Raw genomic sequence first — 25429 nt, 5'->3', positions numbered from 1 at the left:
ATTTCCTAATCCAAATGCTGCGAAAAAAACCAACTCTCCCAAGAAAAAACTAAAAAAACCCTAACATTTGCAAATTGCAAACAAAAGTATTTCCATCCAGAAGCATTATTGCATCCTCTCATGTGATTACAGCTCTATTGCCTCAAGTGCCCTGACATTGTTACAGGCTGAGTTATGCCATCACATGATATGTGCTCCCCCAGGGTACTCTACACAGGTACCACCTTTCTTCAGCAGAACAAGAAACTGAGGTTCATCTTAAAAGACTTAGACTCACAGGATAATTAGGCCTAACAAGTAAATGATTTGCAGACAGCAATATGATTTATTTAAATCCAAATATTTATGATGTTGAACAAAATATTTTGTTTTCCATTTTCCACAGAAAAACATTTCACAAACAGAACTCCCAGGCCACATTTCCCCAACCATCTGGCCAATTCTAGACATAAAGATGCTCTATCAATACTCATTCCTACAATGACATGTTAGGCAATATACTGCACCTCTACTATTTATATGTCAGTTTTTATTCTTCACCAGTGCTGCCATACAACCTGCACTTTGCAAAATATCACTGATTTTTGTTATTAAATAATCCAGTGACTTGGAGAAAAAAAAAAAGTCATGTTAGATGCTTAAGACAAGGCAAAGCCAACACTCACTGCAGACGACTTTTAGAAGTCTGCATTTCTCACTCCAGTAATTTCAAGACAGCATGACCTCAATGTACACATTTGGCTGAAACAGATGTTTGAAAATCTAATCTGCCATCCAGGGAGGTATATGGTTTTGATTTTTCTTTAAGTGATGTCAGTCAATCAAAAACTGTGGCTGGAACAGTGGTTGCCACTGAATCCTACAGAGGGAACAGCAGCAGATTCCACAGATTCCAGCACGCTGTTTTTACAGTTTATCCATTGTGACTCCAATTTTAATTGCTGTTTTGAAAGCCAGCTACATCTTCAATCTTGAGTGTTTTCTTTCTGCTTTCTTGCCCTCTATGATTTATGAAGACAAGATAAAAGATGTTCCAAAACATATGCATTGAGGACTACAGTAACATTCAGCAGTTAAATGCCATGAATGACAGGGTCAATTTAAAAAAAAAAACACATTAAATTCAAGTGCATCACAGTAATCACATTTATAGACATTACAAGTGCCTCTGCAGTGACCATACAAAGGTTGGTCAGTCAGATGGTTACACCACTTATGGTTCTGCCACTTCAGCTGAGAGAAGCACAGCCATGTATTGTTGCTAAATCTAATACTGATGTTTTCCCATGTCATTTTTTACCAAAGCAGTAACAAAGGCTCTCAGCATTAATGCTCTGGAAGGCTCCTCAGGACATGTCCATGACTGACTCATGGTCCAGATAGACAAAAAACATGTTTTCAGTTCTTCTCAAAAGAAAAATCATACCTACATTACTGTATCACTTTGCCTTAATCCTCTGATGGAAAACACATTATTTTTGATTGCATTTAAAGCTGTCCACAGAAAGGAGTTGCGTATTTTATAGAAAATACGTTGACCGAAATTTCATGATAGTTATGAACTAACATGATCTCACTAACCACCAGTGGGGATTACCTGAGATCTGATTTGGGCAGCTTTCTTTGGGTCTACCATGCGGACGTGTTCGAAGTGTTTGAGAGTGTGCTGTCTGTCTTTCTGCTCAGCACGCACATACTTCTTCAGCATGTTGAATACGTGACGAGGCTACAAAGAAGAACAAGAACAAAAAAACATCAGTTTAGAATGACACATGTTTTCATTTCTTGCACTGGAGATGTATCCCAAGCTAAAAGCCCTCGGTATTATCTTTTGAAGGGAACTCTGACTACTGTAAGGAACATCCTCTCAACTGAACCATCAGGATGCACCATTAAATAGTAGTTGGAGGCAGTAGATTATGTTCCTGAGGAGGGTGTTCAGACTCTCTATGTTTCTATGAATAACCAATCCCCACACTTGACTCCAAAACTTAAGGGGAAAAAAAAAAAAATCACAACATTCCTGCCCTGTCACTACTGCTACTCCACCAGAGGAGAAAACGGAAGAAAAGAAACACTGAGCTGAGGTACAGAACATACACATCCAGAACACACAACTGACTGAAAACCTATAAGAAAAAAAGAGACATCTGCCCAGTTTTCTTAAATTTCTCAGCTTAGATGCCAGATTTTGCAAAAATGCGAAGTCTATTGCAAGTAAAATTAATTAGTAAAACCTACTAGATTTATGCCTTCAGGCATATAAATGAATACAAAGAGAGAAAAGATCAGCAGCTGAAGGGAACTTGAAAATATACACAGTGATGGCAGAGCACTGAAGGCCAAGACATGTATTCCTATGTACTCTCCTGCTCTGTACAATAATACAGTGCTGAAACAGAAAGTGTTCTCCAGCATCCAGCTAAGACATCCACCTCCACCTCTGAGATTTTGATGAATTCTGTAAATGCAGTCCCCTTCATTCCCACTTGTGGTGCTGTGCTTGTGCATCCTACTTGAAGCTGCTGAGCAGCATGAAGGAATAGAAAGATGACCTTACTGTGCAGCAGATTAAAGAACGAACAGAAGTGGTAAACGAGCTTGTCTAGGAACTGACAGGGAAGAAGGTGGGGAAGTGTTAAAATAAGTGTCAGAAGCTCTGTGCACAGCTTTCCAAAACAGGAAGAACTGTGGGTGAAGGTGAACCTTTAAGACTTAGATTCATGGACAAATATAGAGCCTAAACTGATTTAACAGTTACACAAGAGGTGAATACTAAGAGATGAAGTCCAAAGATTTCAGCATCTCTTCAGTTTAAGAGAAACAACAGATTCAAAAACGTTTGGGGAAAGTAAACCAAAGGTTATTTGAAGAAGATATGCTGACAGAAATAGAGACGTGATTCTATCTCTAGAGATCTAGAGATAGAAGCCATATCCTGGCAGAGAATTAAACTTAGTGTCTCCATTGCTGAAAATTCATTCATGAGGAAAATAACTCCAAGTCCCCAAAGCCAAGATGCTATAAACTGTGGACAAATGCTGGAAAGTAATCCTCACAACCTTGTGGTAATGGCCTAACAACTGAAATGTCAACTGTAAAGCTTTATCAAAATGAAGATAAATTCTGAAGACAGAAAACTTAGCTACTTCTCCTGTTAATTCAACTTTTCTTGCCCCCAAGACACATCGAGGTAACAGATGAGGGCAGACTAGACAGAAAAGGATTAATTTTGATTTTTTTTCAAGAGATAGTCCATGTTAAGTATCATGTCTAAAACCAGAAGGGAATAGCTTTTGTTTTTCCATAGTGTGTTTGTATTCACTGGAATGTGTGAATGAGACTTTACAAGTAGATTTGTTAACAGGACAACAATCTTGGAAATACCTAACTAATACCACAAAGAGCAGTACTAGTCACTTGGGTATATTGGCAGACCACTTTCAGCACCTTTTCTAACACTGAGAAATGTCCCACACATATCACTATAAAGTAGAAATGGAGATGTGTTCCTCCAGCATGTCTGACCAAGAAATCTTCCTGTTATGGCAGCAGAAATCCATAATTCAAGTTTATGACAATGAAAGAATATTTAATGCAAGGTGTTTCCTTAGAGGGGCAGAGACTGCTTTTTCTTAAGCAGGAAAAAACCACTAGAAACTCAATCTGTGTAGGAATACAAACCTAGGGAGTTTCAGTGCTTTGGTTTTAAAACTATGCATATACACGCTTCAGTTCTGATCTGGTGATCTCATATGGCCTAAAAGCTTGTGACACTGCTTTAACAAGTGATCCAGATCTAAGAAGCCCTCGTGAAGCCCTGCTGACCAGGAAATCCTTGTGTGTCTGTGCCAGGTGATTCACAGAACTACTCACAAGGTTGGAAGCGACCTTCAAGATCATCAAGTTCAACCCATGCCCTAACACCACCTCAACTAAACCACGGCACCAAGTGCCACACCCGATCTTTTTTTTAAATACATCCAGGGATGGTGATTCCACCACCTCCCCAGGCAGACAATTCCAGTACTTTATCACTCCTTCTGTAAAAAACTTGTTCCTAACACCCAGCCTAAATTTCCCTTGGCACAGCTCAAGACTGTGTCCTCTCATTCTGTCAGTTGTTGCCTGGAGAAAGAGACCAACCCCCACCTGATGATAAGCCCCTTTTAGGAAGTTGTAGAGAGTGATAAGGTCACCCTCGAGTCTCCTTTTCTCCAGGCTAAACAACCCCAGCTTCCTCAGTCGTTCCCCATAGGGCTTGTGTTCCAAGCCCTTCACCAGCCTCATTATCTGGAGACACTTGAGCATGTCAACATCCTTCCTAAACTGAGGGGTCCAGAACTGGACACAATACTTGAGGTACAGCCTCACTAGTGCCAAGTATAGGGGAAGGATGACTTCCTTGGTCCTGCTGGCCACCTATTCTTGATACAGACCAGGATGCCTTTTTGGCCAGCAGGGCACACTGCTGGCTCATGTTCAGCTGGCCCCTGACAAGTACCCCCAGGGCCCTTTCTGCCTGTGCACTGTCTAGCCACACTGTCCACAGCCTATAACGCTGCAGGGGGTTATTGTGGCCAAAGTGCAGGACTCGGCACTTGGACTTACTGAAGTTTCATCTTACTGGACTCGGCCCATCCATCCAATCATTCCAGGGCCCTCTGCAGAGCCTTCCTGCCTTCCAACAGATCAACACACACTCCCAGCTTAGTGTCATCCACAAATGAAAGACTCAATACCCTCATCCATGTCATCACTAAAGATATTGAACAGAACAGGCCCCAGCACAGATCCCTGAGGAGCACCACTGGTGACTGTCCCCAGCTGGATGCAGCACTGTTCACCACCACTCTGGGCCCAGCCATGCCCAGTTCTTAACCCAGCAAAGAGCTCCTGTCTAAGCCATGGGTTGCCAGCTTTTCCAGGAGTGTGCTGTGGGAGACAGTGTCAAAGGTCTTGCTGTTGTCCAAAAAGACAACATCCACAGCCCTTCCTGCATGCATCAGGTGGGTCACCTTGTGATAAAGGGAGATCAGGTTAGTAAAACATGACCTACCCCTCCTAAACCCGTGCTGGCTGGGTCTGATACCCCAGCCATCCTGTAAGTGCTGCATGATGACACTCAATATAAACTGCTCCATTACCAGATACTGAGGTCAGGCTAACTGGCCTATAATTACCAGGATCCTCCTTCCCACCCTTTTTGTGAATGGGCATCACGTTTGCCAGCTTAGAGTCATCTGGAACCTCACCAGTGAGCCAGGACTGTTGGCAAATGATAGAGAGCAGCTTTGCAAGCTCATCTGCCAGCTCCCTCATCATCCTGGGATGGATCCCATCTGGTCCCATAGATTTATGAACATCCAATTGGCTCAGCAGTTCTCTGAATGCCTCCTCCTGGATAATGTGGGGGACCATTCTGCTCCCTGACACCATCTACCAACCCAGGAGGACAGTTGTCCTGAGGACAAGCCTTTTTCCCACTAAAGACTGAGGCAAAGGCAGCATTAAGCACTTCTGCCTTCTCCTCATCTGCAGTTACTGAATTCCCTCACGCATCAAGTAGAGAACTGAGGTTGTTCTTACCCTTCCGTTTGTCGTTTATGTATTTGTAAAAATACTTTTTATTACCTTTCACAAAAGGTGCCAAATTAAGTTCTAACTGAGCTTCCTAAGTTCCTTCAAAACCTTCTCCTCTCAATACAACCAGACAAATCATCCTGCTGAATTCAAGGTCAGTGTTTAAATGCTTTGGCATGCACCTGAGCAGCAGTTCAACACCTCAACTGTCATCAGCTACAGAGCACACAACCAAAAAATGCTGAGGCAGGGATGAGACCATCTACAAGACTGAACACAGACTTGTTTAAAGACATTATTTTTTAAACTGTTCATCCCTGTTATTTTGAGATGGGTCCTGTCTGGTAGCACCTTGAGCTAATGTTACCTTCATGCTTGCTGCCTACATTTTCCAGAATTATTAGCTTTTGTAGAACATATACTCAATATAGGATTCACTTCAGTCTTCCAAACAGTACCTTCAAAGCTTACTTTTACTGGACTCCAGTCACCTTTCAGGCCTGGTGCTCTCCCCCAGCACAGGAAATGTATCAGTAATTTAAACATCCTGGGAGTTGACTACAAGCTCAAGCACAAAATAGAAGGTTTTCTGGGCCCAGAGTCACTGTTAACATTTTTTCCCCTTAGAGTTCTGCAGCTGAAGTTTACTTTGTATCCTCTGCATTCCACATTTTGGCAGTTGTAGAGACCTTTCTGCTGTTATGCGTGGGCCCCATCAACAACTGCAGATACCTGCAGAACCAAGCTGCCAGCCTCACACACACACGCACACACAGAGCTTGCAATCGAGTAATTTTACTGTGGTACTTTTCAGACAGGATTACACTTGTACAAGGCTGAACTTCAAAGCAGGAAAGCTTAGCTCCAAAGCCAGATGTGAAATCCTACCTTTGGTGAACTACCACAGTGCAAGAAAGCTAATGTGACCTGCAGCCAGTCCATATACTCACCTTACCTCAATCCTGAGCCACAGATTCCACCTTCTTAAAAGAAGCTGCATCCCAGCTTACAACTTGCTAATCTGTCTCCTAATGAGTTCAAACCTTTCACAATCCTCACTGCGACCAGAGGTCATAACATGAAACTCACACTCGGGCCAAATAACATCCTCTACCAATATAACACTGACTAGCTTAATTTTCCACAAACTACTATTGCAAAATACATGGAAACCCTTCACACTATCCTGAAGTCACCCCACAACACTTTTACCTAAGTGAAAGATTTTAACTTTTACCTGGCAGACGCAGTAAAGGCAAGAGTTTTGTACCATGGGGTGGAGAAAAAAGTTCAATTATGATGATAATAATAAAGAACTAAGACAATGATCAATTTTCCATGGTCACTAAATATGCAGGTTTCTCCTCAGAAGGAAATTTAAAATATGTAATGTAATCATGTTAGCCATATTAGTATAACGCCCTGTGAGGTCAAATTCTCTAAAAGACTCACCAGAGTAACATTGTTTTCTCCATCTAGGAAGTGTTCCAGAGGCCAGAGATATATAAAAAAAATTACTGCTTTCCCGTGATGTGTTAGGTTTCAGCTTTCATATTTTTCAGATTCTGTACTGCCTTAGTGTGTGACTCTGAACTTCATATACAGCATCAGTAAGTCCTATTCACAGTTTAGCTAGACAAAACAATCCTTTTCTAGCCTGAGAACCGAGGACACTGTTGCAGCTTTGGGGCCCAAGAAAGTATAAACAACAGTGAATTGAGGAAAGCAATCTGAGAGGATTTCATAACCTGAAGCTGTAACTGGACAATTAATCCCAAAATGTAAATGGACAAAACTTACAAAAGTGTGAAAACTTGTGACTGGTCATCCATCTTGGGGCGAGCCACAGCTGGGCTCTTGTCCTGTCCAAGGTGTATCCTTTAAAGGCCTTTTAATAAATACCTGCTTTATTCCTTTAACACTGTCTAGCCTCTGTTTCAGGTAGTCTCTTTAGACATCAGTTCTAGTACCCCAGATGGGACAGAAGGCATCTGGAAAACCCCCTGGACCAGAGGAACCTCTAGCTGCACCTGCACCCCCAGCACTCCCAGGGGGCCCCAGCTGTGATCCAGAAGGTATCGGAGCCTGAGAATCCTCAGATCTGACACAGAGGCACGTGAATAACTGAATAAAGGTGGTATTCTGTTTTAGCACCTTTTTTGCAAATTTTCTTCCTCTGGAGGTCACTGACCAGCTATTTTGGTATCGAAACAAGTATCAGAAATATCGTCATTAAATTCCATTCAATCTGCATTCTGAATGTACATGTTTACACCCACCTATAGCCATCACATCCAAAGCAGACAACTTCAAATTGCTAGTGTGCTAGCTTCATACCATCCAACAATCCTCACAAGGTCCTTCACCAAACAGTTCAACAAACAAAACAAAAAACTGCAACCCTTATATCTTTAGGCTCCATGTTATCATGATTAAGTATCATGATACATACCATGATAAAGTTATCATGATTAAGTATCCTAATGTGCATCACTTGGAGGGACAACATCCTCCTGCAGGATCTGTGAACAGCTACAATTTCTAACAACCAAATCACCTCCACATGATTTGCTTAACTATCTTTATTACGTATCTATCTATCAAGGCATGCACATGGGGAACTTATGTCTGCATTCAGGCAAATTGTCTGACTGCTGTTGCAGCTCCTGCACAGTGAGTACGCTCCCAGCTCCAAAGCTGGACCTGCACCTGGGCACATCTAGGTTTCTTTCAGGACAACTACAATATTTTGACACAGCTGGTAGAGCTTGTGGTATCACACTCACCCTGGGTGGGACTGTCTGCAGGGCTGTGATGTAGTTCTCCAGAGCAATGCGCCGACGGTCATTCAGCATGGCTTCCACTCGTGCCATGTGAGTCTCCACAAGCTGCTGCCTTTCATTTGCTGCTTCTTGTTCCAGTGATTCCACTTTCTCCTGGAAATGCTGAATAAAACATCAATCACAACAGAAACAGAGAAGACATCAGTATAGATGAGACAAAAAAATCAGAGAACAACATGAAATCACCATAAAGTAGATTATTAAATTACATCACACCCAGCACCCTTGTATCTTAACTGGGGCCCCAGATAGTAAGGTTGTGGTTGCATTTTCCTTTACCTGGATAACAGCTTTCTTGTCGGCCTTTGGCAAGTTCTTTGCTTGGCGTTCTGCCTCTTCCCACTCTCTCATGACCTAATGAACAAAACAAGGAGTGTGACTTGCCTATTTTCTTCTCTTGTCCCAAGCACTGCCAAGCACTACAGCTCCAAGAGTAATATTTTCACATTCCTCTCCTCCTATCTCTAGAAAAAAAGGCAGTTACAATGTTTTATGAAGGTAGGAGCCTGTTATTATATATAAAAAAAGCAGTATTTGTATGTCTGAACACTGTGCCAAGCTCTCACAACTCTACTGTGAAGGAATGCATTAACCAGCCCTCAAGCAAGAGAAGTGAAGATCTCCATGGGTGAACACACCAACCCTTCTTAATCTCAGACAGAAAGAAAACTGATTCCACCTATCATACATCCTTGGACAAACTAAGTAAACTTCAACTCATTCCAATTGCATAATTAATGGAGGATGTACAACTGACACCGAAGAAGGCTTTAAGCATCAGCACCTCGATATCTAAAAGCCTCTCATACCTTTTCTATGTAGCCATCCATGGGCAGCTCCACAGAGCTCTGGCTCTTTCTCTCCTCTCTTCCTTCTGCAGTTCCAGCTAGCTCCTTCCCATCCCTAGCACAGCCACCTAACCCTATCTGTCCCTTATATGATGTCTTACCCTTTCTGCCCCTTGGACAACCTCCTCACAGCACAGCCAGCAGACTCCAACTGACCACTCTACCACTTAACTCACTCTTTTATCACACCCACAGCTGTGAGGGCAAGGCTGTTCCCACTCTTTGACAGGTACAATATATTGGGGGCAAGATTGCCTTCAGCACTATCTCTATCTTTCCTCCCACAGATCATGTCATCTTTTTTGGCACCAGGAAACCTTTAAATTTGTTCAGGCTGCATCACTGACCAGAGTAGGACAGATCAAAAATTACATGTATTTTGTGCTAGTCCAGCTATTTGTTCAGATACAGGGGTTGTAGAAACACTTCCAAGAACTGAATATGTATCTCAAGCACAACACCATCAGAAAAATAATGTAGGCAATCTTTCGGTGTAATTTCTTTCAGCAATATTAGAAGCGTCCTCTCCCTGTAACACAGAGCAGTAGTATTTCACTAGTCAGGTAGTGGGTTAGTTTGTTGTCCATGAGATCTGAAACCTTTCTGTGGTCTTACCTAGGCTTTTCATTCATTTCACACCTAGACAGCAATCTTCTCAGATAATACATTCTATATAGGAACAATTATTCCCACAGAATGAAGTGCACACAAATAGGTGACTATTCACGTGCAGGATTAGCATGGTAATAAACCTATAAGCAATTTCTCACAATGTGCATTTCCTTTCCTTCCCTTCTCAATAAAACACACACTTTCACACCATTTAAGAGAAATAGTCAAGATGATTTAAAAAAATTCTCTGAGTCCACAGAGACAACTGAAATTTTACCAAGACCAATACCAAAGGCAGAAGGAATAAGACCTGCTGTGTCTCATGTTTATAAGTTGAGCCTCCAGCACTCACGTCCTCAGTTTCTCCACACACCACACCAGACATTGCTAATCAGGCTCTCTGATGAACAGACTGCAAAGTGCTAGTGGTGCCTCAGGGTACCTGGCTGAGCCTGTGCCTTAAAAAAACACAAAAAACCCACAGAAATATGGGCTCAAAGGAGACTTACAAGTCCCAGGCCTTGAACTGTAATACCTTTCAGTTCCATAGAGGGTTGTAGGATTACCCAGCAGACTGACACCTGTGCTCCAAAACAACTCAATGTATGGGATTTTGTTGTCAAGTTTTATTCTTCCTTTTCACCCCAAACCGTAGTAGACAAGACAGCAATACATCAGTCATGGTAAAACCATATCAAATAATAGTAAGCAAAATTATTTATTTGTAAGAGAGTCTGGCCTCAATAACAGCCCAAAAGAATAGAGACTAATGTTTTGGGAAGCTAATGGGGTGCTGAAAACTTTAAAGTGGGAAACTGTTTTGCCTGCTTTTGGGCTTCACCAAGGGCATGTTATAAACAGAGGTATCAGTTATAAACAGAGACATGAATTTATATATTTAGAATCATGGTCTTTATCTCACTCCACTCTTTTACTGGGAACTGTAAGTTGAAATTTAAGTCCCAAGAACTGTACTCCAACCTATGTCATTGTCAGCCTAAAACTGCCTCTTCAGTTTACATTATCCTCTCATCAAACAATACCCACTGATGTTTAAATTGAAGCCAAGCTTTAAGGCACTAGGAAAACAAAATTTACAAGAAGCTGTAGGAAGGAACTAATGACAGAGAGCACGATGGGCAGTGCACTGAAGTTACAGGTCACCTCCCACATGCTACTACTGCAGTACTTTGGCATAGGAGATTTTACTGATTCTCTGACAAAACAGGACTAGATGACATGAACTGACACTACAATTTAGAGCACAGCGATGTGTTTTAGAATAAACTTTTAAATTCTCAGAGTGCTGCTGTGTATTCAGTGCACACTGAACATTCAGCTCTTAATTGTACTTAGGCCATATGACTGTGGAGGTTGAGAAAAAAATTTGTGTACATAGGTAGCATGTTTCCAGAGACATGCCACTGGTGGCAGGATGTGTCAGAGACTGAAGTGTTACGGTTTTGCCTATTACAGCAAAAGTATATAACAATAGCTGCACAGAAGACCACCCAAGCTCACCCTGAATGAGCCTCCTGACTGAAACCCTGAACTGTGAGTTAAACGGTCTAAGGAACAGAGATAAGAAAAATGACACTATTGCTCAAAGCATCTGGAAGAGCATCCATTGCAGGGCCCAGCCTAGCAGGGAATGGAGGCTATAGCCCCAGACTTATCTGCTGCCAGGCTCTACAGAGGAGGGGTTTGGGTGTTTGGGTGTATGTTGAAAAAGGCTCCGGTGAGAGCCAGTGAATGCCCATCCTCTGCTGTGCAGAGGAGCCCAGGGGCCACTCCAGGAAAAGCCACATTCACAGGAAGAACAGCTGAAGGAGTGTCATGGCCCATCAAAGGCCTCCTCAGACCCTGCACCAGAGCACTCCAATATGATGCAATAGATCCATAGTGTTGCAAGGGACAATGTCAAACCTAGACCCCTTAGGGGAGGCACCTGGCATTTCCACCTACCTTAAAAGTATATTAATCCATGGGATTCTGTACTTTTTGGCACTGCCATGGCAGGGGACCCTCACCACCAAGAAGAACAGATGGAGGAGAAGAACGAGATGTTGGGACCCCTGGAAGGGTGGTATGTTTCTACCTAAGCCCTGTCACTCTCTCCCACTCCCCCCACCCCATTTACAATAAGGTTATTTCAAGGGGAAGGAAATATGGGGTGGTGACTGTATTATCCAACCCTCTGCATGCATAGCCAAGACAGGGTCTCTCCTCTGCTAGGCAGGCTGTGCGCCCTTTTTCTTCTCCAGATTCTCTGTCCATTAAATTGGCTCTATTTTCTCTGTTTAAAGAGGAGAGACATTATTTGTGCTTCAATACTTCCTAGGCAGATAAGTAGCATCTATCTTTCTATCTATGACATCATATGCTAAGTATGTGGCTTGCACCAGTTGAATCAGTGCTTCAGGTAAGAAGCCCTGCCCAATTTATTATAAAAGTGCCAGACACAGCTATGGTGTCAGTAGACAGGGATGTACACTAAGAACTTAATTTCATTTTCATTCATAACATTTTCTTTTCATTTTTGGAATAACATCTTAGCACAGAGCTAAATGCTAATAATGTATCAGTAACAGACAGATACACAGAAATCCCATCAGGGGAACAAAATCATAATGAAAAAATACAGTAAATTAGCTACATGGGTATATGAAATACATCTGAATTATACCATATTCATTTTTTGTGGTTGTTTCATTCTCAAAAAATATGCATACAAGCTTTCCTTTACACCTGCTATATTTTTTCTTTGTTATTATTAAAGCAGAACTGTGACCATTTTCATTGGCATTGCTATTATAAACCCTGTTTCTGAGAAAGTGGGTAACTCATCTCTCACTGGACTAAAACCTGGGTACAGTTTCAGGCTACACAAATCTCTTTGGTTGAAGGGATTCCGTTTTGGATTTTTAGTTCAAAAGCACCAGTTTTTCCTCTTTTTTTTTGACTTTAGATGCATATCATGTTATCTTGAGGCTCAAAACCACTAGATGAACATATGTGATCTTACACTGCCCCCAGGGCACAAACAGAAAAGGAAGTTCAACACAAACTATCTCCTTCAGCTGCTCCAAAGGAAGAACAATTAATACAGCGGCCGAGTTCTTTACTTTTGAAACATAAATAATCTCACAAAACAAACATTCTCCCACAAAGGTAAGAGACATTTTTTATAGTGTTTTCTTTCCTTTAACCCTTCTAGTAACTGTAGCAACTTATGATCACAGTGATGACATAACCACTGTGTGTCAGTCAGTCAGCTGAGTTCTTAGATAAGAGTCAGAAAGGCAGTAAATGGTGTGTTTATAGCACTGCAAATTGCCAGGGCACCTGGACAAAGCCTTGGGAAAGAAGATGAAGGATCACTTACCATTTGACAGAGGAACTCACACACTTAGGAATAAAGAAATCTCCCCTTACCTGAGACATTCTTTCACGATGTTTAGCTTCAAGCCTCTCCTTGGCTTTCTGGAAATGGGCATGTTCATTCTCATCTCCAGGTGTCTCCAAGTATTTGTCAACAGCATCAGGAGTGCTAGCAGCTGTGGTAGGGACTGGTGTAAAATTTGGAGGTGGAGGGAGGGAGAAGAGGGAGAAGAAAAGAAGAATTTCTACTTTAGTATGGGAAAAATGTAGATGGATTAATAAAGAAGCATCTGTTTTAATTTCCATTGGAATACAGCCATCTATTTAGCCTCAGAGGAAGTCATAGAAACAGGGTTTAGATGAATATGTTAAACACAGAAAATACATATAAATACATCAGGATTTCTTCCCCCTCTCTCACCCCATTTTATAAACCAGGAGAAGCTCTGCAGAGTGAACAAAACAATGTTCTTGAAACAGGTTAGAAACTGCTGCCAAAAGAAAAATTCGAAGTACAAAGAAAAGCCTGGCAATAAATGAAGTCCGTAAGCCAGCAAAATACCCTTTGCAAAGTTACATACTTAGTACATAAGTTTATTTTTAAAAGGTAAATTGTAACATATAAGTGTGAATGTAAATCCCTTTTAAAGCACTTATGGACCCCACAGTATCTAATGAAATACCTCAAATCCTTCCCTTAGCAACAGTTTGGCTTCACAGATCATTACTTTATTTTAACAATTTTGATTAAAAAAAAAAACAAACTCACAAAGACTGAAAATAATCAGAAAGCTTGCACTAATTGCCAGCCATTCCTGTTGGATAGTTAGGAGGTAGCTGTGACAATGGTAGTGGAACTATTTCCTTTTAGGGTAATTCAAGGAAAGTGAGGAACATTCCTCTCACTATCCAGTGATATCCAACCCTTACTTTGTGAAGACTGATTCTGTTTTCCTTTAATATGTTAGAATTTAGGTAATTGTTATGGCATCAAACAACAGGCAGCTCGAAACAGTTTAGTGAAATCTCTCAGAGACTCCTTGGAGAGGAAGAAAATCCACTCAATGAAACATACCATAGTCTTATTATTCTCAATCCACTATCTTAATTAAAGGTGCTACTTGCCATTTAAACTAGGTTTAAGTTGAATTTTCTTATATAAAAAGCCTTCTGAGTAAGAACTTCAAGATACATTTCCTACCCATGCACAGCTAGAACTTGGCAATCAAGCCTTCCATTAATGCCTTCTTTTTCATCAACCCTGACAAATACAATTTTGACTTGCTGATATCCATTCAGCATTCATCCATTATGAATGGCTCAGATCATGCCTCTCAAAGTTCTTTGATGCACTTCATAAGTGAGAGGAGGTCCCCAAAGCAAAACTTCTTCAAGCATCTTTGCAATACTCAGCTGCAAGGTCATTTTCTTTCAACTTATGGTAAGTTTAAATATTTATGAGAGGAAAAAAGTGTTAAATTCTTCACATGTCGGTTCAAATGAGAATAAATACAAGACAGAAGTATTTTCCTGAACATGACTTGTACCAAAGTTGTAAACAAGAGTCATCAAATTCCACAGAGTAAAAAGAACCAAAACAAAAATGCTGTGGTTAGACCCAGCAAAACAAGTTACAGTAAACACTGCCCACAACAATATCATATATTAATTAAATTCTTCATGTTTGAAATTAGTAGTAGTCTAACTTTTGGATACAAAAATGTTTGCATTATTTCCTTTTTGAATCCTAAACTTCATCCGTTTACTTATTAAAAGGTTTAGTACAACATGTGTGGTTCAAAGGTGAAATAATAGTGCAAATTTATACAGATAAAGAAAATTGTGGAAACAGAAATTAGTCGCTTGCACCCACTGAAAGGTCATAGTCAAATTAACAATTTAAATAGATGATATTAGAAGTCATAGTTCTTTAATGCCTTAGACACTGGAAGTTGGCATGCAATTTTAGCTGCCAAAACATTTTACTTCCTGCTAACTAGGGAGATGTCAACATCCCAAACAAACAAACAATGTATAAAGGAAATTACTGACAACAGGAGTATCACCTTGTAAGCTGCTGCCGTAAAGGTATAGATCTTTATTTGCAATACACCTATGAAGAAACATTAAAGCGGACAGTATCTGCCACTTAAAAATCACCAAGAAATTTAGCAAGTTTGGAAGTTCACAGTATTTAATCTAGAGAATAAATACTACTGCACCTAAATTCACCCAGAAACCTGTCATAGTGTTCTAAAATGATCAAAAATAAATCCATGTGTGTCAACACTTAAATTTCCTACTAAGCTTCACGGTTTATGCAAGGAAGGAGGGAGCTCACAACACTGAACCCTGTTGGTTCCCTCTGCTGTGAGCCACAGAAATTTAGTACTGTCATAAAAATAATAAAAAAAAATTATAAAAGGTCATTTTAATGATATGTCAAAATTTTCAAAAACTGACTGTGCCACCAGATTACAACTCACTCCCACTTTGAATGAGAAACAAATGAAAACACAGTGAATTCCACTTGGCTCTGATGGCTGCTGGAGCTGCTGGGAGAGCTGTCTGAGAAATGAAGTATATGTAAGAGAACATATTTTCCCAGCTTTTAAGTCTCCAAGTTAAAAATTAAACATTAATGTAATTTCAAAATAGCAGTCATTTAAAAATATACATACTTCCTGTAACTTTAAGGATGTTTAAAATGCAACAATTAAAAGGCAAGTAAAAAAGTTAGTACAATAGATTATTTTTAGTACAAGACAGAAATCTTTCCTTTGGTAACAGCAATATGTTTGCTTATTCTTGTCAATATATACTCATTCTGAGGCCATTAAATCCAAATTAACCACCTGACAGATTCTATGACTTTAGAGAAGCCATTATGGACAGCTGCACAGGAGGAGCTTGAATCATTATATTGAATGGGAACCACAGACAATACTGAACATTTTTATTAAAAATCAGTAAAGACAGACATGTGGTCTCACAGGCTGAAGGAATTGGCAACATCAGCCTCAAAGACTTCTACTTCTAAGGCAATTATGTATCAATTTCCATGGAGATGGATGATAAATAAATAAATGACAGCAGTAGCTCCTACCCAACAGATAAACAATTTCCATCAGACCTCAGAGCACCAATCAAATCCACTGAACATGGAGGGAGTTTAAGGCTTTTCACGACAGGACAGACCCACCTTTCCAGATCAAGGCAAAGAGACTGTTCTAGGGTGACTTTGTGATGCTTGTATTCCCAATCATCTGTTCTGTTTATGTTGGATATTTTGTCCTGCACCTTTCAGACTGGTTCCGAGAGCAAAGGTGGGGAAAGAAGAACCACACAGTTTGTTTTCAGAAGCTACTCTGACTTCTCCACATTCTGGCTCCTGGACTGTGTTTGTCTGAAGCACGGACAGACAGCAGGACAGAGATCTCCTTTGCTTTTAATTAGTTTAGCTAGCTGAGGCAGAGAAGTTCCCTGGACTGTTTTTTTCTCTTTTTCTTGGAACTGTTTAAACCTGCTCTGAACTAAAAACCCTGGGATCTCACCGGGCCCACCGGGGTCCAGGAGGGCATTTTCCAGCACTGGAGGGACTGATAAGAGACTGGGTGAGCCAAACTGCAACCCACAGCAAGGACGTTCTAAGTCTGACATCTCACTTCAAAATGATGAGAGGTTTTATTCTTTCATGTTATTCATTTTTATGCTTGTGAGCACTTTGTTTGTTGAATAAATAGTTCTGTCCACTTTTCTGTAAGGAGATTTTTCCCTAGACCAGTTGGGGAAGGGGCTGTTTGGGTTTGCTTTTCCAGAAGAGGAACCCATTTGGAGGTTTCCTCCCAAATCTGCCCTAAACCAGGACAGAAAACAAGAAAGCAGAGTAAAACATGCTTTTTAAAACCATTTTTTAAAAGAGAAAGTGTTCAGAATTTTACTATTCAGATTTCACAGTGCATCAGTGTTTGTGACAACAGAACATCCTCACATTTTGGTTCAGTCCAATTCCAAGTCATTACCAGAAAATCTGACTCATCCAACACTTCCACCATTTGCCCATTATACAAGAGAAACCCAATGATATCCATTATTTCATATTACTCTGTAAAATCTAACTAATTTAACCTGAAAAGCAAACTATAGCCAGATAAAGGAAGGATGTGCTTTAGTATCCATCTTGCCTCCTGTATAACAGAGGCTTGATTTTTTTTGTTGTTTGTTTTAATAGTACACAAGGGAGCAAGAACAATCTGAACTTCAGAGAGAAAAGAAATAAAGAATGGAATAAATACATTAATAATAATGAAGTGGGGAGGAGAAGGCACAAAAATCAAATACAAAGACTAAATTAAGGGTGATGGTGAGGGGGAAAAAACAACAGGAGAGAACAGGACTGGCCTTGATGGAAACTATTCTCCACTGTTTTTCTTTTCTTCTGTGAGACTGGGGTGAAATATGGTGTCTGTGCTACCTCTTTCAGCAACATTAGATTAGTACTAAACACAAGACATCATTTCAGTGGTGAAATTTGTTATATTCAGCACTTCCAAATATTTCCATTACAATTTCTATTCGGCAAAAATATGAAGAATAAGGAGAAACAGCATGGTGCAACTGAAACAGTACATGAAACTAAAAGAAAACAAAGTTACTTCAGGAAGAGAAAAAACAGGTTTACAGATGAGAGTATAGAACACACTGACATAGCATTAAAAAGCAGGAATAAAAATATAACTGAAATAGCTTAGAAAGTGTATCCTCACAGACTCAACAGTTGTTTGAGAAACTACTGAAGAAAAAGTCAGAAAAAAACCCTCTGGGAGACACAAAAATCAGTCTGAGTTGTGCAAATAAAGCTCAAGTACTCAATCTAACTCCATTGTCCTTAAAGAGAAAATTACTTAGAGCAAAAATTTGGACTTCTAAAATAAACCAAGAGAATTTTGGAGATGGCAGAAGTCTTGTCATTGTTTTATTGGAATGAATCTGAGGAAAAAACCACTCAGCCAGACTACTTCCATAACACAAAGCAGAATCTCCTGAGCAGAAGATAATTTATCTTCCCAAAGAGAGGATGCAATCAGAGTCAAATTGTGTTTTGCACCTCTGGAAACACCTAACACAGGAACTTAATGGTTCAAAATGTTCTTCTGTCAGTAAATACATTAGACCTCACTCCAACCTCCTGCACTGATCTCTCCCTTCACTACATCTTCTGTTTTGTGCAGAAGCTGATCACAGTTCATGAATTACTCTCCTCACGCCCATCATGGCAGATTTCTCCATGTCCCTTCCCTGGAGCTTTGCCATTTACAGCTCTAGAAGGTGCTGAGATGAAATGCCACTGGAGCCCCAGTGCAGCAATCCTGCCTCCAGGCCTGTTCTTGCTTCTGCTCCAATAAAATACAGGTCACTTCCTCTGCTCCATGACACATATAGTAGCCCTTGCTAGGGCTCTTCATTTGTTTGTGTGCATTTTTAACTCTTCTACTTACTGAAAATGCTCCCGAAAAGGCTCTGAGATTCTGCTTGTGTTCTGCTCCTCCATGCCCTGTGAGCAGACAGGGCTGTGAGACATGTACTCACTTTTTAATGTTTCAGATGTAAATGTCAGCTGATGCTCCCCCAGCAGTACCTGCTGACAAAGCAGACTGGGAGGACAGTGTACAAGAGGCTCTCAAAACAGAACCCATCTGATAAAACTACCACCTAATTTATCAGCTTCAATGATGTATGGTGAAGAAAGCCACTCCTCTCGAACAGTACAAACACTGTTTTTTCAGCAAAACCAGTTATTTCAACATATGGTTGAGTTAAAAGTAAGTGGGAGGTGATTCATATCCATATGCACCACACCCCTTAGAGAAGCATAAAAAAATCAAATACTATTTTTTCCCCTTCTCATTTCAAACACGCACAAAGAATTTAAAAAGAAATTAAAACCAAACAAAGCAAAAAAAAAAAATCTGGAAATACCTATTCAAATATTTTTTAGCTTTGAAAGAAAAGGATCGGAAACACATGAGTATGCACTGTAAAAATTAAGAGCTATTTTTCAACTTACCTGAGGCTTCCCTAAAGTTAGTGGTTTTTTCCTGCACATGCATTGTACATGCACACACATACATGAAAGATCAGTACACTTTGATAAAGAAAAGAGAGAAGATGAGTGTGAGGGCCTCACCTGAGGAAGTGTTAAGCTCTCAGCCCCCAACTCAGAGCCCATCTACAGTGCCAAGAAGTCACCCACTACCACGCCAGGTTAGCAAGAGGCCGAGGAGGCCAGAGTGGTGAGTAGAGGTGTGGACAGACCGCGGCTGGGGTTAGTGTGAGCCCAGGCCCGCTCCCCGCATGGCGGGCACCATGGAGGGCACTTACTGATGCTGCCACAGACTGCCATGCAGTATTCCTCCGAGTCAAAGTTGTTCCGGTTCCCGCCACAGCCACCGTAAAAGAAGGGAGCACACTTTCCTTCAGCCACGTCAAAGTACCAGCGGGAGATCATCGCACGGCACGGCCCGGTCTCGGCTTGCTCAGAGCACACCTCTAGTCACAGGAGACCCGGAGGAACCACATTTAGCATGGAAATGGTATCATCTTGGCTTCTTAACTAGGTGTTTCTCTGTGTCCACACAATCGAGTGGGGAAGGAGATGCACCAAGACAGTGCTTTGGAAGGAGATGCACCAACGAGGTGTTTTGAAAAACAGGGAACCCTTCCCCAAAGATAATGAATGTAAATTTTGAACTGACACAGATTCCCACCACGAAGTCTCTTTAGCCTGCTTATACCTTATGTTTTAGCAACTTTATCTGCATACATTAAGAGGTGTAGCCCTGAAACAAATGTGGAATTTCATCTGCTTCCAACCAACTGACTGGGGGTTTTGCTGATAGCCCTGAGTGGATTCCTGCCCAAGCAGCTTACTTGGTACCTAAAAGGAAATATCTGAAAGTAGGAGACACATTTTCTCTTGTTCTTTTTTAGCTTTATATACCATCCCTGACCAAATTATACAAAAGAAAATAAACAAACAAATAATTATTTATACATTATAGTGGAAAAAAATTCTCTTCAGACACCTGTTTCAATGTAGTCAGTGATTCAGAAACTCCCTTTTGCAAGCCACCCAGCACAGGGTTTTTAATTCACACTTTGAGGGCCCACATATATAAAATTACTGTTGTAGTTTGAACCATCCATGGGAGGAAATCTCACCCCCAGTGAATATACCTAAAGGAAAAAAATTAAAATTATTTGTGCTTGTGTTCACTGTGAGCTGCTAAAGTCTCTGCCTACATCCTGCAACACAGGGAAACCACAGAAATTAAAGGAAGACAAAGCGAATTCTGCCTGCAATTTGGAGTTCAGCTAATTATACATGTAAACGTATAGCCCTTTACCGATAATGTTCCAAACAGACAAAACCAGTTTTATCTTTCAACGTGCTGCACAAGTCATTTCAAATATACCTAATACTAAACACCAATAAACCCTTCATTTACTTTCATCCCACATACTACCTGGCAACAAACTGCCACCTTCAACTGGAGGCTTCTAAATTCTCTGCATAAATCTGAATTTTGTGGAAAGCAGACTCCTAAGGGTTGAAAGGTAGGAAGAAATATAGCACTGGAAATCCCCTGCATGCTCAACAGCTCTCAAATGTTGGCTGCAAAGAATCCTGCTTTTCAGTGTCTGTCCTGATCCATCAATTTGCTATTCTCAGAAGCACCACTACATATAAATAGGTTATGTCCAACTGCCACTGGCAATACAACCTACACTTCCTTAAATATACATTATAGGTACAATTTTACATGCATTTAACTTATTAACATATTCTAACTATAAATAATGTCAAGAATCAATTTCAGAAAGCATACATTTAGTCTAAGAGAAACAGATCCAAGAGTATACAGCCATCAAGGATACGCTAAAAATGCTGCACACTTCTGTATGAAGAAATTAGAGGGAAAAGAATACCGAGTTTTTTACTTGAAGAAAAAACAAAATAAGTATCATTAATTGCACAGCACAATAATTACAATTAATTCTATACCTGTCACCTCCCATCAGGGGAGGGACATTCTTCCCCCCAGCCTGCACTGCCAACCCTACTGCCCCTGGTGAGACCTACATGGTACTTAGGTTACCACAGAGAGAAATGCTCTATTATTTTCTAATGTTTATGACCTAAATGAAGAATAAACAAGAGAGGTGGAAATGCTCTGGTTTACTGTTTCATGACTGCTCTTTTTGAGGGAAGTGTGGTGCCAGTCCAGTCTAGGAAATGGGTCAGTGCTGTCATTCCTCCCTTTCCTGATGTCACCATGCCTGTCTGCCATTCTTTGCAGAAGGCTCAGAGTAGCATTCCTTCACCCCTGCTTTGGGGCAAACGTACATTTTTAAACCATCTTCTATTCCTGGGCAGTGGTCCCATCACTCCTGTTTGTGGGCCAGATACTCCTCCTGCACCTCTCTATATCCCCATCCATCCATCACGTCCTTGCAAGAAAAAGCCACTGCATTTGGTTCTCAGCTGCAACACCTCAGCTGAGAAGATAAGGAAATGAAGTGCTGAGATGCAAAATTCAACAGGTTTTCTCAGGCTGTTAATCCAAACACCACTTCCCCTTCCTTCTGCTGCTGCCAAGTGTAGTAATTAATGTCTACAAGGGGTGAACTATGTGGTATTTTAGCAGATATTACAGGGCAGGCAGCATGCACTGCTGTAGCAGGTTGGGTTTGATTATTCAAGATACAGCGCTAATTAATGTAGTGGGTTGAGCCAAATGATTAATCAAAAAATTAAAGGTTTCTTTGCTTCGTATTTTAATTCTGTTGCTGAAAACTGAGGCAAAGATGAGCTACTTTTTGCAAATGTGGAATTCAGTTTTCCTTGATACCACAAATAATTTGTATGCAGTACAGTATTGTTTACAGTATTACTGTAAACAGTGAGCTTTGCTTTGTTTAAGGAACTTGCTCACTCCTCCCCCTCCAAAGACAAACTTTTGCCTTTAGCTTCAAGAAAGTGGATACAATTAAAGAGGACAAGCCTTTGCAACAACCCAGGTTCATAAACAGTTGCTTTTAGACACTTCAGAGTTTTCAAACCATCCTACTCCAATAGTCAAACTTCCCTCATCCTGTGTCCTAAACCACAGGTGCCAATACCTTTGTTCTCCAAGACCTCAGACATGACAAATTGCTTTTGAGATAATCAGGAAAGTGTAAGTCAACTTCTTGCACTTACTGCAGCACATCAGGCCAAACCCAGCTATTTCTAACCAAGCAAGCACCACTCCCTGAAGGACAATGCTATGGCAAACCTTGTTGATTTGCTTTTAAATGAAATAGTTGAATACTGAAAACTAACCAGTTATATTAAACGTTGGCACACACTCTGTTATTTTTTTCTTTGAAAAGCACAGACTTTTAGCACCCTAGGAAATACAGTCTTTAGGTATGTGGACATTGATTTATATTGACTTCATAAAAAGTACTTCCATAAGCACTCATTTTCCAAAATGCTGTAAGTAGAGCTCATAAGAATTTATGTGCAAACATTTCAGACTTTTTTATGATCATTTTTACAGGGGAAAATATAACATATGGTTCTGAATGTCAGTTTAAACTTTTCATTACCATTTTTTTCTGCCACTTGAAGAAAACTGATTTCAAATCAAAGTGAAGTTCTAATTGCTTTATTTCAAAATCTATACTCATGCTTTTTTTTCCCCTTATGGGACTTAAATTCTTAACAGCAACATTTTCAATTGAGAATTTGGAAATAAAATATGAACTTCTAATAGGGAGAAGAATTAAAGCTACATTCACATATTTCTATCACTGTAAATATCAAGTTCATTCAGTATTTTTTCAGGATTTGAGTTTATTTATATGATAAATAAAGCTTTGAGAACAAAGCTCATTTAATGCTGGCAGTCAGCCCAAAACCTTAAAATCAGAAATTAAATTTGAAGAGATCTAAGAAAAAAGGGACCAACAGGAGGAGTTAGGTTACTAACTGTGACTGTCTTGGAAGTTGGTTTCCCACATCTAGTTTACACCTCTGAGAACCTATTTACCTTAATGCTACAGAAGAAAGGTACCATCATGCTGACTTATAAATACTGCAAGGTCTTGATAAATAGACATGGTAATGGAAAATATATTGTATTGTTGAGCCTTTCTGTACCACCAGCCCTGCAAATGTGAAGATTATATGATCCTGTACACACAACTAACTCATGCTGTGAGTCTGAAGGAGCCCACTGGAGTGTGTTTGCCATCTGTTCAAACTGTGTCACAATCACATGCGACCTGAACACCTCTTAAATGAGGACCTCAAACATTCAGTTGCTTAAGTATATGGGATCAGATCTTTTATTTTATAATTTATATCCTAGTAAAGAACAGAGTAAGTAACTGATAAATGCAAGAGAGACCAAACGAATAAACCTCTCAAATGTGTATCATGAGGTATATGCTGCCCTTCTTCAGGCACTAGTATATGAAATATCACAAATGGAGTAATTTTGGCTTCCGTATCTTCAGGAATTGAGCTATAGTTTGAGGATATTAATATATACTCCTCTATATTATTTTTTATTTTTTAAACTAGGTGAGAAAAATTAGGCAAGTGCAAATGCACTGTTTTTCTTTCAGTTATACTCTTTGTGTTCTAAAAAGGCACAACGGTTTTTACTCAATGAATCCATCAAAAGGGAATATTTGAAGATAATTTCACTGAAACAAAACCTCCTCATTCCGAACATATGGTTAGAAGAGCCAACCAAATTTTAGTTTGAGTATTCAAAGACAAGAGCTAACTTCAGAAGAGGTTTTTGGAATTAGGAGAAGACAGCTATGAAGCTGGCACATGCTCTTGGGACTAAAATTGGTGCCAAGCTATGCAATTGCTAAAATGCTTTTTTACAGGGAAACGTTTAAAAAAGCAAAATGATGACTTCTCAATGCAATACTGAGGACAGCTCCTTTAAAGCTGTTAAATACCCTTAAATTGTAACTTCCATCCTGTGTAATCAATATGAAATTCTCTCTGTTTATTCTTAAGCTACTGCAAAAGCATATTTAGAATATTAAAAAAAATAATGGTATACTTGGCTAGAATACAAAGTCTTATAGTTCTGAAGTGGAACAAATATGTGAAAATATATTTTTTATTTCTTGTGCACAACAGAACTACATTTAGAACTAAGGTGCCATAAAGTTACCACTGATGGCCGGAATGCAAACAAAAAATTCAGCTTGATTTTAAATCTAGGTTAATATAGTTTCAAGAATTTATGTGTTTTAGAAAAGGGAATATTTCCACATAACATCACAATTCTGCTAACATGGCAGGACAATGAGTATGAGGACTAGCCGAGAAGTGCATTCCAGTCTTTTTATACAGAAAAATCTTCAGCAAAATAATATGCGATCAATTAGTTTCAATATAATGAAATGACATCTTCTGTAAGGAAGCAGATTCTTGGTAATTTTTTCTGGCAGGATATATTTCAAATGAAACTACTCTCCACCTTCCAACTTTACGTAAATTAACACTATTACTGTTTTTAGTAGTTCAGTACTTTTGCCCTTGACCCAAAAAGGCAATACTTTATTGCATCTCCATCAACAAGATCACCAGATTATAAAAAAGATTTCCTCCAAGTGCTACATATAATAAAGTATTATGGTGGAATAGCTGTGCTTTAAATTAAAGTGTCTAATTAGAAGCTATAAATGCAAATTCATTAGCTTAATTTTATCAGCTCTTGTTCATAAATTAGAGTAGATGATCTTTCTTAATGAAGACCTCATAGCAAAAAAACCCAGTGGATTTATCTTAATAAATTTATCTGTACTGTTTCTATAGCAACCATTCATGTTTTTTTCATATGAAATGCAAACACACATCATCCATCTCCAAATAAAGCATAATCTTGAAGGTAAGGAAGAAGAACAAGGAACTATTACTATAGTACAAAGATGATAACCTTTCAAAGAAAAAAAGTTGCCCTCCTAAGCTGTGGACATTCCCTTGAAGTGTCCAAGGCTAGGATCAGCATGGCTTGGAAAACCTGATCTAGAGTAAGGTGTCCCTGCCCAGGGCAAAGGGGTTGGAACTGGGTTTGAGGTTCAACT

General features: G+C 39.9%; 1 protein-coding gene across 4 annotated transcripts in view; it reads right to left on the bottom strand.

Moving 5' to 3' along the window:
- APP (amyloid beta precursor protein) overlaps positions 1-25429 on the bottom strand; it is a 192377-nt gene that overhangs the window by 47973 nt on the left and 118975 nt on the right. For 2 of the 4 annotated variants that reach the window (XM_083855356.1, XM_083855355.1), the window contains exons 7-11: positions 19649-19816; positions 13322-13455; positions 8706-8780; positions 8370-8528; positions 1598-1726 (exon numbers count right to left, since the gene is read on the bottom strand). In XM_083855356.1, coding sequence (XP_083711482.1) covers positions 1598-1726; positions 8370-8528; positions 8706-8780; positions 13322-13455; positions 19649-19816 — 665 coding nt within the window. The remainder of the gene's footprint in view (positions 1-1597; positions 1727-8369; positions 8529-8705; positions 8781-13321; positions 13456-19648; positions 19817-25429) is intronic. The other 2 variants (XM_083855358.1, XM_083855357.1) reach the window with 1 other exon arrangement.

This window comes from Zosterops lateralis (assembly GCF_965231275.1).
Source record: "Zosterops lateralis genome assembly, chromosome: 2".
NCBI classification, from domain to species: domain Eukaryota; kingdom Metazoa; phylum Chordata; class Aves; order Passeriformes; family Zosteropidae; genus Zosterops; species Zosterops lateralis.
Note: the sequence above shows the minus strand (reverse complement) of the source record. Positions and strands in the feature narration are given on the sequence as shown.